Source organism: Strigops habroptila, chromosome Z (assembly GCF_004027225.2).
Source record: "Strigops habroptila isolate Jane chromosome Z, bStrHab1.2.pri, whole genome shotgun sequence".
NCBI lineage: Eukaryota > Metazoa > Chordata > Aves > Psittaciformes > Psittacidae > Strigops > Strigops habroptila.
Window position 1 is genome coordinate 20,284,754 of NC_044302.2, and position 16,993 is coordinate 20,301,746.

General features: G+C 53.0%; 1 protein-coding gene across 4 annotated transcripts in view; it reads left to right on the forward strand.

Annotated features, from left to right (window-relative positions):
• The first annotated feature begins 9,999 nt into the window (after nucleotides 1-9,999).
• NUP93 (nucleoporin 93) overlaps nucleotides 10,000-16,993 on the forward strand; it is an 82,484-nt gene continuing 75,490 nt past the window's right edge. For 2 of the 4 annotated variants that reach the window (XM_030512786.1, XM_030512788.1), the window contains exons 1-2: nucleotides 10,000-10,042; nucleotides 16,620-16,832. In XM_030512786.1, coding sequence (XP_030368646.1) covers nucleotides 16,654-16,832 — 179 coding nt within the window. In that variant the 5' untranslated portion in view covers nucleotides 10,000-10,042; nucleotides 16,620-16,653. Of the gene's footprint in view, nucleotides 10,043-10,319; nucleotides 10,810-11,261; nucleotides 11,272-16,619; nucleotides 16,833-16,993 lie in introns of those variants that run through there. The other 2 variants (XM_030512787.1, XM_030512789.1) reach the window with 2 other exon arrangements.

Sequence of the window (16,993 nt, forward strand, 5' to 3'; positions counted from 1 at the left end):
TAAGGAAGCTGGCACTTCTGTTGGATGGGGGCTTTCCCTGAGGAGCAGGAGGGCACTGCTTTTGGGGGGTCATGGCAAAGAGCCCATGTGTTCTTTTTGCTTGCTTCTAATCTTGGCTCTGCCCTCCCTACCAGCAGCTCTGACACTTTCCTTGCACAACAAGGTAATTTATAGTTTGGGTTTTTTTTTCCCCCACCCTGTTGTTGCCCAGAGGCGAATCCCATGCTCTCTCCTCCACCAGACATCCTCAGGGCTAATGAGCAGTTCGTTAGTACAAGCCTTCACCACCGACGGTGTAATAACTGCTGCAGCCCTGCCCGTTTCCAGGGTTAACGTTTCCACGGCAGGTGGCATGGTGGGGAAACTGGTTTAGCTTTTCCTTCTGGCAGTTCAGTTGAACTGGCTGGGAAGAACCACCTTGCTCATCCCTCTGCCAGCCTGGCAGGGTGCTGCTGCTGGGAGCTGTGCATGGCCTGGATGCCCACGATGGGCTGTGATGCCCACAATGTGGTGCAATGCCTGCAAGAGGATGCTGTGCCCATGATGGGGGGCAATACCTGCCAGGAGTTATGATGCCCATGCTGGGGTGTGATGTCCACGATGGGATGGGATGCCCGCACCAGGGTGCAATGTCTGTGATGGATTGCAATGCCCATGCCAGCGTGCAATGTCCACAGTGAGTTGAGATGCCCATGTTGGGGTGTGATGTTTGCCCTGCCCACACCAGGACACTGCGCCTCAGGAGCCATGTGGTACCATGCTGCTTCCTAGGATACACGAGGAGTCCTGCCTGTCCTCACACTCCCCAAACACAGCCTTTCATAGCCTGTTTATAGCTGTAAAACCTTTCTTGACCCATCCAGCCACTGCTGCCAGGACTCAGCTGGGGTTTGGCACAGCTAAGGGCACCTCTGCCCACTCGGTGCTTGCAGTGCCAATCCTTGGGGATACTCCTTTGCTCCAGAAGGGCTTTTCCCCCAGGGTGTCCCTTGAGATGTCACCATCACCCCATGCTTCCAATGGCTGTGAAGCATGTTGCTAGCTAGGGCAGGGCAGGCATGTCACAGGCAGGGTGCAGCACCAGCTCTGGAGCTTCAAACTAAACTCCATTCTGCAAATAGCAAGGTTCTCTTTATTCCTTCCTACCCAGAGAGATTTAAGTGCCAACCATGCAAAAACATAGTTGGTGAGCCCACAGCAAGCCTGAAGGAGAGGTGGCTAATGGGTTTATCCCCAAACATGTGGTTTAACCAGTGGGGCTGACAGCATCCTTCCAGCCTCACTGTCCTGGATGAGTTTGCATCGGTCCTGCCCCACAGCAGCGTGATGGAGAACACCTATTAGATGCTGTCCAAGCCCTGAGACTCGTGCTGGGCAGCTTGTGTTCCTCTGCTCACTTTACAACTGCTATTAAATCAGTGTGGGACCTTGTACCCCTCTTTCCTGGGCACAGCCTCGGGATTAACTACTACTCCCTGCCAGCCCTGGGAAATGGGAGCGCTAGCAGCAATGCGAGGGGACCCCAAGGTCTTCTCTCCCCACTGGTGTCTAGCATTTGCCCTGCAACCCAGCATTCCAGCAAGCCCATGGCTCATCCCTCGCTGTCCTGCTGCAAAGTGACCTCATTATTTAGTGGAAATGCCATGATTGGGAAACAGGGCATTTTCCAGCCTCTTTTCCTGTCCCAGCTCCACATACACTGTCCTGTGGTGACCTTGCAAGGATGAGAGCACAGCCCCTCCATGGGTGACGTGTGGGATTCCCAGAAATCTGGGAATTCTCCTGCCTTCCTGCAGCGTTGTCCCTGCACAATCACTCCCCGCTTTCTGTACATCCCCATGTCAGAGTGCACATCCCCATTTTGGGTGCTGTGGGGCTCTCATTTCTTTAAGCAGGGGTGCAGCAGAGACTGTCCTCGCTGGAGGGGGGGCTGGGGGGGAAAGACTGGGGGCAGCACTGTGCTGGGAGGGAGTCCGGGAAGCGATTTCACAACCCCTGTTTATGTGCAGCAACACCACACGTGCCGTGATCTCACCTCTCCTCCTTTCCCGCTCAGCCAGTGGCGAGCGCAGTGCCTGCTGGCTTAGCCCCGTATTTACACTCCCCGCGGAGCACTGCCAGGAAAAAACAGCCTGTGGTTCTGCCAACGAGCACGAGACGTTCCCTGGCACGACCCACCAGGGCCACCGACCCCCTCCTGGTCTCGGGGCCTGCTGCCCTGAGCTCCACCAGCATGGAGCCCATCCACAGCGCCAGCTCGGAGCCCAGGCTTGCCCTGTTTGCCACACCACCATCAGGCACAGGGACAGCATGTCCCTGGCCGAGCCACTGATTTCCATCCCCAGTGTGAAGCCGGCTGATGGTGAAAGCCAGTTGGCACATAAACACTGGGACAAGGGGGGAAAACCCATGGGCGCTGCTGCTGCAGGAAAGCCATAATTCCCAACAGCCCCCATCAGCCCTTGCCATGCTCCAGCTCTGCATCCTGGTGTTGCAGCCCCATGCACACCTCTCCTGGAGGCCTGCCAAGTACCCCAAGTTCTACCCTTGAGCCATCCCACTCTCCAGCAGGATGCCGAGGCTGTCCCACCCCACGGCCTCCCCACGGGTGGGGTGCCCAGCGCACCCCAGCACTGGCACATGGGGGTGCCCCAGATGTGCAGCAGTGGGGGTCAGTGCCATGCAAGCGCTGCCATCCTCCTCGGCATCTTCCAGCATCTTGGTCCTCAGGGATGCAGCACCCTGCGGGGAGTGGGGCACAATAGAGTACGGGTGAGACCCCCTGGATGGAAGCGGGGAGCTGGGGGAGGAGGAGGGCAGGGCCGTGACCCGCATGAGCACGGCCCCTGTTGAGCACGGCACAGGGTGAGCACGGCCCCGCGGCACCGCCCCCGATGTGCACGGCCCGGCTCGGCCCGGCCCCACAGTGAGCACGGCCCTACTGTGAGCACGGCCCCACGGTGAGCACGGCCCGGCGCTGCACTGCACGGCCCCGATGAGCGTCCCGCCCCGCCGTGCGCAGCTCCGCGCACCGCCCCATGCTTTCACCCCATAAATACCGGTCGCCGGCGGGCGATCTGTACTGCTGCGAGTCCAGCCGAGCTGAACTGAGTCAAGCCGATCCGATCAAACCCAGCCAAGCCAAGCCATGGATCCCCAGGACTGCACGTGTGCCGCCGGTAAGTGTCCCGGTCCCGGTCCCGTGCCCGGCGGGTCCCCGTCGCGGTCCCGGTCCCGTCCCAGCTGACGGCCGCTCTCCCGCCCCAGGTGACTCCTGCTCCTGCGCCGGGTCCTGCAAGTGCAAGAACTGCCGCTGTGCCAGCTGCCGCAAGAGTGAGTGTGGGGCTCAGCCGGGGGAAATGGGGGGACACACAGAGCTTCTCCCTAGGCGTCTGCCCGTGCCTTGCTGGGCCCCCATGGATCCCTCCAAGAGCACCTCCCAGGGCGCCCGTGAATCCGAGGGGTTCTTGCCCTGTAGAGAATCCCCCCTTTGCACTGTAGGACTCCCTATGGAGACCCCACCGCTCTGCCATGGGGTTACCCCTGTCCTATGGGACCGTCACGAGGATCCTTCCCTCTTCCAGAGACCCGCCGCCTGGTGCCCTTTGGGGGTGCCTCTTCCCTGTTAGGACCCCACCCACTGTGCCATTGGGATAATGTGTATAGGGGGTGTTTTGTCCCTTTTCCATCATGTGCCTCTGCCCCATGGAAACTCAGTTCCTTTCCAGGACCCCCCTAACACACATGTCTCCCCCCAGGCTGCTGCTCCTGCTGCCCCGCAAGCTGCAGCAACTGTGCCAAGGGCTGCGTGTGCAAGGAGCCGGCCAGCAGCAAGTGCAGCTGCTGCCACTGAGCCACTCGCCTGTGCCTGTAAATAGCCAGCATGCTTCGGGGATGAGGGGTGCGGGGAGGGGGCACAAAAGAGCCTATTTTCCATGTTTTGTATTTTCTGTACCAGTGGTGTGTAACTGGATGGAAATAAAGGAATAAAGGTGTTTGGCTGGAGGTGTGAGTGCTGCTGCTGGGCTGGAGGCTGAGCCTTGTTGCTGCTGGGGACTCCTGTGTGGGAGTTGTCACCTTGAGGTGGTAGTGGGCTGCTTGCAAACATCCCAGTGGCCTTCTCTGAGTAGAGGCCAGGGAAGCTCTCTGGGAGAGAAAAGCAGCTTCCCAGGGTGTGGGATGGATCTCATCCTGCACGTGGGGTGGCTTTGGGCATCTTGAAAGTGCTGATCCCCTGCTGAGGGCAGGGGTGACAGGCTTAGAAGGGCTCCAGCCTCCTCCTTTCCTCTGGCTTTGTGGTAGGTAGCCTCTGCACTGCCCTGGGGCTTCCTGTGGGTGAAAGAGCTTGTGGGAACAAGCGTGGTGGCTGAGAGGGTGGTGTGGGCTGCCAGTTTGTCCCATCCTGAGCTGCTGTGGCAAGGCACTAGGCTGAGCCGCAGTGGGGACAAACCCACCCCAAGATCTCATGCTTAGCAAACCTCAATCCATTTGCAGAGCAGCTCCATCACCAAAGGGATGCTTTCCCTGCAGCCTCCCTGTGTCAGGTACCTCCAGCTATGGTGCCCGGCTGCTCCTGCCCCAGGCATGACCTCCAAGCACTTTTAAAGCTCAGTTTTGGGGAGTGCTTTGCTTGGAGCTGCAGTGACCTCCAGGCCAGGAGGGCGGGCAGTCATAGCTGTGAATAAGCCCTGTGCAGGTTAAAGGCAGTGCTCAGAGGCCCTGATGGTGGGAGGCTGCAGGATGATGGGTGCTGGGAGCGTGGTGGGGCGATGGGAAGGTGCGTGGGACGTGTTTTGCTTCCGAAACTCTCTGCCAAGTGAGAGTTGCTTTTTATGGCTTTTTATGCACAGGAGCCTCTGCCTGCCTGTACTTGTCCCTGGGTGTGTCCTGCCACCAAGGCAGGTTCCCAGCCCTTGTTCCAGGGCTGGCACCCCACTGCTGTCACTCCTTCCCTGCCCTTCCACACAGGGGGCAGCTCAGCTTGGCATGGGTGTCCCTGCCAGCCCTTCGTGGCCAGGCAGCAGGGACAGGACAAGTTTAAAAAGCAAGATGCTGCGGAAGCCCTGAAATGGAAGCCCTTGAGTAGTCCTTTCTGCCAGGCTGGGTGGCACAAGGTGGGTTGTTTAAGTGGGAACATGGCAATATCAGCACACAGGGGTGCTCCAGGCACCCCCTGAAGAGGTCCTCACCCCTTCCTCAAAGCTTTGCCCAGCTTCAGCATATGGCTCTGTGGTGAGTGCCCAGCCTGCCCAGCACCCAGCCTTGCTGGGGAGAAAAGCAACACCCAGGTCAGCACCGATTTGCTTTTTAAATGCGTTGCCTTACTGCATGAGTGTCTTTTGCCTAAGCAGCCTCCAAGAGGCTGTTGCAACAGAGGCTTAGGGCTGGGACAGGGTTTAAGGGCCTGCCTTGCCCTAAACGCATTTAAACCCCAATAAATGCCATGGGAAGATGCTTTGCTGGAAGACAAGCCTGACAGGTGGCTGACACGGCCCCGGCGCAGCAGGAGCCTGGCCACTGCAGCGGAGGGGCTGTGCTCACATCCTGCACCAGCAGCAAAGCCGGGGCTCAGTTGGGGTTTCCCCTCTCAGGAAGCGCCCCAGGCATCAACCGCTCCGCATTCCCAGCGGTGTGCCAGGGTGGAAGGTGGGCACGCACCCCACAGCCTGTGCTGCCAGATCCTGGCTCTGACTGCAATCTGTCTGGCAGCAGCAGTGCCTGAGACCGTGGACCCCCAGCCCCAGCCCCCTTTCCCATGTGGGATTTGGGGGGAGAAAAGCCAAGGGACATCCATCCCAAGACCAGTGGGATGGGTGCAGGCACCCATGGAAGGTGTTGGCCTGGGAGGTAGCTCTGCTGTAGATGCTCCCACAAGGTGAATGGCAGCTTTCTGGAGTATTTCCTATGAAAAAAACCCTACTTTTTAATGAAGCAGGAGCTGCTCTCAGCCTGTATATCCAGCACGGTATAGCAGAAGGGTGATGGGAATAAACACGGTGCAAGAGGAGGCTGATGTGCATAAAGCCCCTTAAAGAAAAAGCACAGCTCAGTCCGCAGAGGTGGTTTGAGGGACCATGTGTCTCCCATGGGCACCCTGGGGAGCCAGGGCAGAGGTGTCCTGGGTGCACCCCCAGCGGGGTGCAGCATCCCGGGGGCTGTGCTCAGCACCACTCTGCCTCTGCACGAGACAGGCTGGCCTGTCCCCATGGCGCTGGGTGGTGCTGGCCTGTGAGAGAACATGGAGCCTGTACAGAGGGGAAATGCACTGCGTGCAGAGGGGACATGCACCCTGTGCAAAGAGTAAATAACACCCGTGCAGTGGGGATATGCACCGTGTGCAGCAGGGAGATAACACCATGTCCTCAGGGGACAGGCACCCATTGCACTCAGTGCAGAGGAAACAGGCATGGAGTGCAGAGGGGAAATATATCGTGTGCAGAGGGGACAGCACCCAGTGCAGAGGGGACAGCACTCAGTGCAGAGGAGATGTACCCAGTGCAGAGGGGACAGCACTCAGTGCAGAGGGGACAGCACTCAGTGCAGAGGGGATGCACCCAGTGCAGAGAGGACAGCACTCAGTGCAGAGGGGACAGCACTCGGTGCAGAGGGGATGCACGCAGTGCAGGGAGGACAGCAATCAGTGCAGAGGGGATGCACCCAGTGCAGAGGGGACAGCACCCAGCGTGGAGGGGACCTCCCCCCCGCCTGCAGGATCGGGCTCCCCGGGCGTGCAGCCGCCGGCTCGATGCATCCCAGAGCTTCCCGAAGGATCTGCTGCCACCTGCCTGTCCCAGCGTGCCCGCTATTCCGGTGTATCCGGCTGCCCCAGTGTACCCCGCTGACCCAATGTACGCGCTGTCCTGGTGTTCCTGGTTGTCCCAGTCCGGATGATCCCGTGTGTCCAGTCCCCGGGGCACCAGCACTGGTCTCTGGGCAGCTCGGGACCCTCCTTCCCGCTGGAAAACTGCCCCTGGAGCACAGTCAGGCTCAGGGAGAGCTGGGGTGGCACGGACACACCACCAGGACACCTTTCTTGTCAGGATGCCCATCCCACTAGGACATCTATTCCACCAGGACACCCATCCTGCCAGGTTATCCATCCCACCAGGTTATCCAAACCACCAGGGCACCCATCCCACCAGGGCACCCATCCCACCTAGACACCCATCCCACCAGGACATCTATTCCACCAGGACACCCATTCCACCAGGGCATCCATCACGCCAGGACACCGATCCCACCAGGTTATCTATCCCACCAGGTCATCCATTCCACTAGGACACCCATCCCACCAGGTTATCCACCCCACCAAGGTATCCATCCTACCAGGTTATCCATTCTACCAGGACACCCATCCTGCCAGATTATCCATCCCACCACGATACCGATCCCACCAGAACATCCATCCCACCTAGACATCCATCCCACTAAGACACCCATCCTGCCAGGACATTCATCCCACCAGGGCATCCTGCTGGGGACCAGTGCACCCCTCAGTGTCCCTGCCCCAAACTCTGCAGTGCCGCAAGTGCTCTCCCTCTGCTGATTTTGGGGATGAAGCTCCATGGAGGGTGTAACTGTGCACGCTGGGCCAAGCCCAAATGCAGCACACCCCGAGGCATGGATCAGCCCGTGGCACAGGGAAAACATGCTTTCTGTGTGCCAGGTCTTGGCATACAGCCCTAAATACATCAGAGAGAGTTAAACTACAGATTTAGAAAGATCACAGGCTCCAGGAGCCAGGCAGGCACACAGCACTGGGAAAAATTAGGGTTTTTTGGTGACATTAGCCACCTGCTCAACAACCAGCGAATGTCATAGCACAGGGAGAGCAATCTAACCACCATGGAGGGGGCACACTGTGGCTTTGCATGGGTTTTTTTGCTGAGGAAGGTGGCTGAGCTGGAATCTGTGAATCACCTTTGCCTCCTTGGAGACCTGAAGCAGAGTTGGTGGATCAGGCTGAGAGAGCTGGGCTTGTTCAGCCTGGAGAAGAGAAGGCTTCAGGAGACCTTAGAGCAGTTTCCACTGCCTAAAGGGGCTACAAGAAACCTGGAGAGGAGCTTTGGGCAAGGGCCTGTAGGGACAGGACAAGGGGGAATGGCTTTAACTGGACAGGGAGAGATTGAGGTGAGCTTTTAGGCAGAAGTTCTTCCCTGTGAGGGTGGTGAGGCGCTGGCACAGGTTGCCCAGAGAAGCTGTGGCTGCCCCATCCCTGGCAGTGTTCAAGGCCAGGTTGGACACAGGGGCTTGGAGCAACCTGCTCTAGTGGAAGGTGCCCCTGCCCAGGGCAGGGGGTTGGAACTGGATGAGCTTAAGGTCCCTTCCAGCCCAAGCCATTCTATGATTCTAGGATTCTGTGATCTGGGGCAGTCCTCGCAGGACTGCAATTCATGGCAGAGGTGCTTAAGGGCTGCCCTGCACTCTGGTGGGGTCCTAATCTCTGCCACGCCTTAAGGCCAGGGCATGGGTAGACCTGGGGGGCACCGAGGCAGGCATTTTTAGAGCCAGCTTGAGTGTTTTTATGTACCCCGAATGATGCTTGTGACTTGGAGACAATGAAGTGGCAGGAGATGATTTATGACAGCTTGAAAAAAACCTTGTAGTTAGTGAGGCGAAGAAAAGAAAGCCCCAGCACCATTTGAAGAAAGCCATGTTTTGATGCTTGTTGTCCTGCATGCAAGGAGAAACCTTTAGAAAATCTGGATTTCTGTGTCAGGGCAGGCTGGGATGTAAGTTGACTGAGCGCATCCTGGAGAGGACAGATTTCCACATACCTGCTTGTGGGCTGATGGGAAGGGCCATGGATTGACGGACAGGGATGCACCCTGACCCGCCTGCCCGCTCTTTGCAGTTAGGGATAGCGACTGTCCCTGGGCTTGGAGCTGCCTTAGGCATGGCATCTGCTTTTTACATGATTTATCATGTATTTTACATGATTTTCCATGTATTTGGAAATAGGGTCTATCTTAATGGGGAAATCCATTCAGCTTTGTAGGCAAATCTCGGTGTTGTATCTGCTTCCCTTGCTGGGTATCCCCGAAACAGGATCTGAGGGTGTTGCTGCAGCTGGATTGTGGTTTTAGGGATTTCCTCTCTAGGAATAACTCTTCAGGCAGCGGGATATGGGGAAAGCTGGGCAAAGGGCAGCAGAGGGGTGTTTCTTGCTGCTGCTTGTTAAAACAAGCCTCAAGGAAGACAAAAGACATGACCACAGTTACGAGGAGGGGCTTTGGAGGTTTAATGGATGATGTTGTGGAGCAGTGGTGAGGTCCATCCACCACCTCTTACCCAAGCAGGCTGTTAGATGTGCCCTTTTGGGGTCTCCGAAATTCCCAGTTCCCAGATCCTGCCCTACAAGTCCCAGGTCCTCGGCAGTACTTGCTCCAAGGCTTGTGCTAATGTCCTGCCCCCCGCTATTATGGACATGTTCCCATGAGGTGACCAAATGCAGTGTACCCCTATATGCATTCAGAACACAATTCCACTGGTGATGGAGAGAATACCTGCTGGCTGTGGTCTTGTTTGCTCCTGTATTTGGCCATAGAAGGGAGAAGTGAGGTGAATTCGTCACCCTCATTTTACCTCCTAAGGTATCAGCTCTTGGAGGGGGTTTGTCAGCATGAGTTAGCAGTGACTATGCAGGGAGAAGGAGGCAGAGGAAAAACCCCACGCACTTTCGTTCTTTCTGTATTTCTCTTTTTTTGGTCACTTCACCGCTGTGCGGCGTATGCAGCACCGAGCACACGGGGCGGAGGGGCGGGGGGCAGCCGCGAACCGGGGTGCTCCGGGGTAAACTGTGCTCCTCCCCGCCGACGCCGCAGTGCGCTGTCCGTGTCCGCCCGCGAGCGCCTCAATAAAGTTGTTGTCGCGAGGGGGCGGGAGCCGGCTCGCGCGGAGGAGCGGCGGCTGGACCAATAGAAGCTCGCGGTGCGGGAAAGCGCTGCGGATCGGCCAATGGGAGAGCGGTGACCGGAGTGAGGGCAGCCAATAGGGGCGCGCGGCGCGGGGACGGCAGCGCGGTGGTCGGAGCGGCGCGCAGGTGTGTCATGGCTTCCTCTCCCTCCCTCCCTCCCTCCCTCCCGCGGCGGCCACTGCGGGTCTCCAGCCTCCTCCCGCCCGGCGCTCCCTCTCCTTGGCCGCCGGGCGGGCCCTGCGGCGCGGGGCTCTGGCGGGGCCTCCCCTGAGGAGAGCCCCCTCAGGGCGGCGGCTGCCTGAGGCAGGCGGTGGCCGGCTCCGCGCCGAGCACCTCAGCCGCGGTGCAGGCCGCTGCGGCGGGAGAACGGTGGGGAGCAGTCGCAGGCCTCCCCGTGGGCTTTTCTGGGTTGGCGGGGTTCTGTATGCCTCTGCCGCCAGAATAAACCGCGTTAAAAGGCAGCGGAGCCGGCCTTGTAGGGGCGAAGAGTAGCCTCGTCGTTCGAGCTGGTTTGTGGCGGTCGGCAGTGCGAAGCCCAGCTGTAGAAGGGAAGCTTAGCGTTTAACCACGGTGCCGTGTTGGTGCTCTGGGAAGCAGAAACTCGTTGTTTGAATGGGGAGGTGTCAGGAGAGCGAATCTGTGTGCGTGCGTGGGATTTGATGTCTCTGTTCATGTTGTGTGCGTGTGTGGGTCGTTCCTCTCCACAACATGGTTACAGGTTGGTTTCTGACTGGGGGAAGATCTGCTGCCAGGGGTCTGGTTATGGGGGCTCAGAGTTCTCTGCAATGCCCCTGATGCACCTTTGGTTTCACTGCAGGTTTTGTTAAGCTTTTGTGACCTTGTTTGCTTTCATGTGTGCCTGGCAGGATACAACAGACTTTTGAATGCAGAAGGTAAACTAAATATGATACTCGTGACTCTTGTTTTTCAGACCTGTAAGTTGGATTCAGGACAGGGTAGCTGTCTTCAAATGCTTAATGTGGGAATATGAAGGTTACCTCAAGATGAAGCACAGTGAGGCTAGATAGAGAGACATAACAGTCCAGTCTTGCAGACCTCTGTATCTATATGGTATTAATATAACTAATAGTTGTATGGAGTAACTTCACTTGTTTGAAAAGGTCAGTTTGAGAGACAACAGTTGAGCACACTGGCTTTGGAAGAGATGTCTTCCAGCAGCACATATGCTGTTAATAACCAGATTGTGGTTGACCTGCATGGTTAGATTGAATGCGAATGATGGCTAGCCCTGTCCCTCTACGCCAGATCACAAGTCCTTTCTACCAACAGCGGTACTGACTTCTCGTGTGGAAGAGGTGAAAATGACTATAAGGATTTCTTACAGGGCATCTCAGGTGCAGACCTTTATTTCTGAACCTAAAGAATGCTATTTGTTAGTCCCTTCTAAGCGAGATTCACTCTGTGTTAGGGTTTTGATTTTCCCAGAGTCATCATGAAGTCTACAAAGTGTACAGAGTGATATCCTCTCCCTGTTTGGTCCCAGCTGCTAGCAGCAGACACTCTTCTGTAATGTGATGTTGCACTGCCTTTGTGTTAAAACTTGAGCTGTGGGTGCATTGAGTATTGGTATTTGATTAGCAGCTGCTGGGGGGTGCCAGCTGCCATCTGTGTCCTGACATTATTTTAACCCAGAATATAGTAACAGTGAGAAGAGGGGGTTGAATTAAAGTCCGCGTGCAAACAAGGACTACTTCCCTCCTCCTTCAGTGTGGCCATGTTGTCTTGTGGGACAGCAGTTGGTTCACGGAGAACTCAGGTGAGGGTGCCAAAGAAAAGCCAGTTCCTGTAAACAGCAGTAGAGTACACTTATGTTGTGTCTCTAAAAAGATTTCCTACTCCTTGGAAAACTTTTGGGGGCTTGCAAACAGGAAAAGCTTAAAAACTGCTTCGGAAATGTGTTCTGTCTTCTAAATCCTTACTTTTCCTGTGGTGGTAATATCACAGGAAATCTGGTGAGGGGGTAGAATCTGTGTTTTCATGTAAGGAATTTCAAATGCCAAACTAAATGCTCTATTAATGAGGGTCATTTTGCCACCATGTGGAAGTTAGTGCCCTGCTGAGTTGGGTGAGGGTCAGGTGCTTAAAATAAGTTCTGTTTGGAAAAGAGGGAGAATGCTAGGATGGCAAAACTTCCAGCTGAATCAGTTCTTCAGGGCAGTGGAGACTTGAGACCACTGTAAGGAACTTCAAAGTCAGATGGCAGATAAAAGGCAGTGTTTACAAATGCATGATAGCCTGTAGTATAAGAAATCATTTAAAATGCCTGAATGTTTGGTTCCAGGTTCAATAATGAACAGGATAGAGAAGAGTCATGTGCCCTTGTTTGTCTTCTCTCACAGTGCAAGAGCAAATAACTGAATGTTATTGCTTTTGAAACTTAAGTTGAACAAAAATTGGGGTTTTTTTATGTACTGTAATGGCTCTTTGAGATCATAAAAAGCTTTGACTTCTGCATGGCTACCTACAGACGAGATGAAGAACAAAACATACAGGACTGAAAGTTTTTATGGGAGGCAGGGGAGGATTAATTGGTGGGTGGCAGAAGAAACAAGTGTGGAAGATTCTGTGGCCTGTTCAGGACTTTCCAGCATCAGACTGTTGTTGCTGTTGTACCAGATGGAGGACCAAGTATAATGTGAAACTTTTAGGTATTTGTCTTTAAGATGGCCTATCCTGATTTCATATGTTTTTAGTGTTGGTAGGGTATGGAAGTTTTCTCTTTGCAAGGTTTGATTAAACATTGTTCTTTACATACTCGAGGGTGATCTGCTGAAAATGTGCAGCAGATATTTGGGTTGTACTCAGTCACTTCCACTTGTGGAACATGATAAATAAGGCAGGAAGACACCTCAGAAATTGACCCCGATTATGTGTCCCTGCTCCTGGTGAGGGGTCAGTGGAAAACGCACTTTTGCCTCAAATGTCAGCTGCACCAAGTAGAGAATTGCCCTTTCTCTTATAGACTGCTAGTGCGTCTTCCTTAAAGAAGGCAATCCCAACTCATCGGACTAGGCCTTGGAGCACTCTGGAGCCTCTGCAAGAGGGCAATACTAGATTTCTTCGTCTTTGTTTCCTATTTTGAAGGATCTCTTTGTGACTTATGGAACTGTATTGGTCCATCAGCTCTTCTGGATTTAGTCTCTCTCAAAGTTAACCAAATGACACAAAGCCTGTCAGTATGTGAAGTACAACAGACGCTTGCTGGCGATGTGTATTTGCAGCCCAGAAAGCCAGTCGTATCTTGGGCTGCATCTGAAGAAGCCTGGCCAGGAGATCGAGGGGTATGATTTTCCCCCTCTGCTCTAGTGAGGCCCCACGTGGAGCACTGCGTCCAGCTCTGAAGTCCTCAGTACAGGAAAGAGATGGACCTGTTGGAGAGGGGCCAGAGGAGAGACACAAAAATGATCAGGGGATGGAGCACCTCTCCTATGAGGAAAGGCTGAGAGTTGAAGTTGTTCAGCCTGGAGAAGACAAGACTGAGAAGACCTGATTGCAGCCTTTCAGTACTTAAAAGGTGCCTAGAAGAAGGATGGGGAGAGACTTTTTAGCGTGGCCTGTTGCAATGGGACAAGGTGTGATGGTTTTAAACTAAAAGAGGGAGATTCAGGCTAGATGTGAGGAGGAAATTGTTTGTAGCGAAGGTGGCAAGATACTGGCCCAGGTTGTCCAGAAAGGTGGTAGATGCCCCATCCCTGGAGACATTCAAGGCCAGGCTGGATGTGGTTATGGGCAACCTGATCTAGTTGCAGATGTCCCTGCTTATTGCAGGGGATTGGACTAGATGAGCTTTGAAGGTTTCTTCCAACCCAAATCATTCTATGATTCTATTTGAGCTTAGTGTCTTTCTGAAGCTAGCACAGCAAATTGTTCATCATGGCCATATTTGGAGTACAATAGCTACAGCATTCTTCATTAGGTAACATTGTAGTGCTCTTGAGGAGTTTTTAGGGGTTTTTAGGTAATAAATCATAATTTTTAATTAGTCTGAAGTGACTGAAGAAACCTGTCATCATCTTTCCTAGTTTCTTTCTGGCTGAAATCTAGTCAACGTGTACAATATATAGCAATTACTTGTGGTTTTAAATGTTGGGGAATCATTACACTGGGGTTTAATGGAATAATAGTCTAATGCAGCAGCTTCTATTGATAAGTCATCAAAGTTCTTTTACAGAAGAGTGTTTTCAGTCCTGGCTTTTAGCCCAAGGTTGATCTGGTTTCACAGAAGTTAGTTTAATTTCTGATGTATTTTCTTTCCCTTAGGTGTCAGTCATTGCTCCTTCCCTAGCCAGACATGAAAATCTGCCATCACCCTGCTTGTTACTGTGGCAGCGGTTTCCATCCTGCACAGCAGCATTGAGAGTCAGACTGCAGTCTCTCGAATGCAGTAAATTCTGTCAGGGTGGAGACAAAGTTGTTCATGCTGTTACTCAGGCTAAACATTTGAATTCCGTCGCTTAGAAAAAGCTGGTTAGTGTTGGCTCTCTAAGTTCTGAGCTGTCATTTCCAGTGGTTGGTTATAATCACAGGTAGTTTAACTTGCTCCAGAATAATTAGTTTATTCTATATTTGCTGAATTCAGTTCAGTCTCACAGCATTGTTGCAATTGTCCTACATCAGCAAATTTATGGGGCAGACCTTATATGGTGTTGATGTGGAATCTATGGCTTAAAAAGCGCAAGTTGGGGAGCAGTTTTATAGTGCACTGATTCTCCATGCTTTTGGCTTCAGTGCTCTTAGAAGTTAGTGCCTTCCTACGCTCCCGGCTTTTTATCTTCTTGGTAATGAAAAGAGGAAGCAGACCGGATCGGATCAAATCAAGCTGAAGTTTGTGCTGTTCTTGCAGTCGCTGCTCCCAGAGGATCTGATCAGTTCTGTACTGGAGTGTGGCTGTTCTGGTCGGTGTCTGCCAACAGAAGCTGCTTCTGGCCAGGGTGCACCTGAGTTATTGCAAGTAAATACTGGAAGGATGTTCTGTGCTGCATTGCAGGGCACAGAGCGGCTTATTTCCAGCACCACCCCTCCCTGGTCCCCTCCATCTCGGTCACATGCTAATCTGTTCAACCAAATCCAGTCTCTGCTGTCTCACCTGATTAACAAGACAGTGCAAACATGATCACTGCCTCCCCCAGCAGCTCCCAGCTTTCCAGAAGTGAGTGGGGAGTGCTTGTGAAATTCTCCATTCCTGGATGCCGGCTGTTAGCGTTTGTCCTGGCACCCAGGCAGCAGGGATCAGTTTCTCTTTCTAATTGCATATGTCTGAGTGAATCACCATGCAGTGCTTTTAAATCACTTGTCCAGACAGACAAAAGCAGTGCTGCTGCTGCTGGTAGTCGTACTTGGGAATGGTGGTGTGAGTGAGAATGTAAGGAATATTAAAACTGTACTGTTAAATTGCTTCGTTGTGGTTGAAGGGCACCAAGAAATACTTGGAATCGTGGGCTGGTTTTCATTCGTAAAAATGCCCTGTTTTCTTCTTGGTGGGCTCCCTTGAGCCAGATAGTCTCCATAAATTTTAATTTTGAGTAAATGATAAAGTTGCTGGAGTTAATGCTTGAGGTCTGGTTTGTCTGACTTGATCCCAGGTGCTTTGGGTTAGGATGCAAGTGCAGTCAGAGGGAGAGTGTACTGGAGATTCCCATGTCTGGAGCACTGTTCAGCAAGACTAGATTCCATGATTTTCTCCTGTGGCTTTACAGAGGTGCCAGGTGCTCGTGGCATGTAGCTGGTTTAGCTGCAAATCATGGATTTGGTGTGTGAAGGGTTTAGATTTCGTATTTAATTTACATGGACACTATTGCAGCTATATGTTGGGTTTTATGTGGTTTTTTTTTCATGCTGATCTCAAAGACTTACATTTTTGTCCATTCTGTAACAATAAAAGGATCCATTCTGAATTTGGAACTGCACAATGCACTGTTGACCTCATCTGGTCCAGCCCTTGCCTTAGTTTCTTTAACCATGCTCTCATTTGGTCTGTGCAAGCAATTCTCACAAACATTGGTAAAACTTTCTGCGTGCTTCAAAGTTAGAGGCACATCTCTGTTGGAACAACACGTACTTATCCCATTTGACTATAGGGATTAATGTTGTGTGGATTAACACATTTTAGTAGATGGTTAGTTATGGCTGTCTATGTACATGTATATGCTTGTCTGTTTTGCTGCTAATTTAACCTTATATCTGTGTGGTTTCAGCCCTCATGCATATATATCTGTGCATGCACATGTATGTATCTCAACTTTTAATATATAAAAATATAAAATCATATGATATCTTGAGTGGAAGGGATCCATGAGAATCATTGAGGGATCCAACTCTCTAAACTACTTTTTTATATATATATATGTAGTATACACATACATATGTGTGTGTGTACAAGTAGTTTTTAGCTAAATTAACACCAAATTCTTTCACTGTCATTTATATCAAAGCAGTATATGAACTGCCATATGGCATCTGCATTCCACTTCTGACAGGTCCATGGATAGGCCTTGAGAATGTAGTCCTGCAAGGCAGAGCTCTCTGAGACCACTCGAGAGCATTTGCTCGATGTTTAGTGCTTGGGGAGGATGGGCAGAGGAGTATCCTGTTCTAGAAGACCCACTCTTGTTGGTCTGTCTGTGCTCCCATAGGTGTGGAAACTGTTCATAGTTGAGCAAGAATCTTCTCTTTTTCTCTGAAGGTTTTGTGCATCTTGAGTGAGACCTGCAACAGAGATGGATACCGAAGGCTTTGGAGAGCTTCTCCAGCAGGCAGAACAGCTTGCAGCTGAGACAGAGGGTATCTCTGAGCTGCCTCATGTAGAACGCAACCTGCAGGAGATCCAGCAGGCTGGGGAGCGCCTGCGCTCCCGCACTCTGACCCGCACGTCCCAGGAGACCGCTGATGTTAAGGCGTAAGTACAGAGTACCGGCATGGGAAACTCTGCAGGGGGCAGAAGCTGTTTATGGGTTTGACTTCAAGTGTGGGTGGGAGGACATGCCCTGGAGAAACAGAATGACTGCAGAGCTGGTTTCCCACCTTTCCCCAAGCCTTTCTCCTGCTTCCAAAACCCAA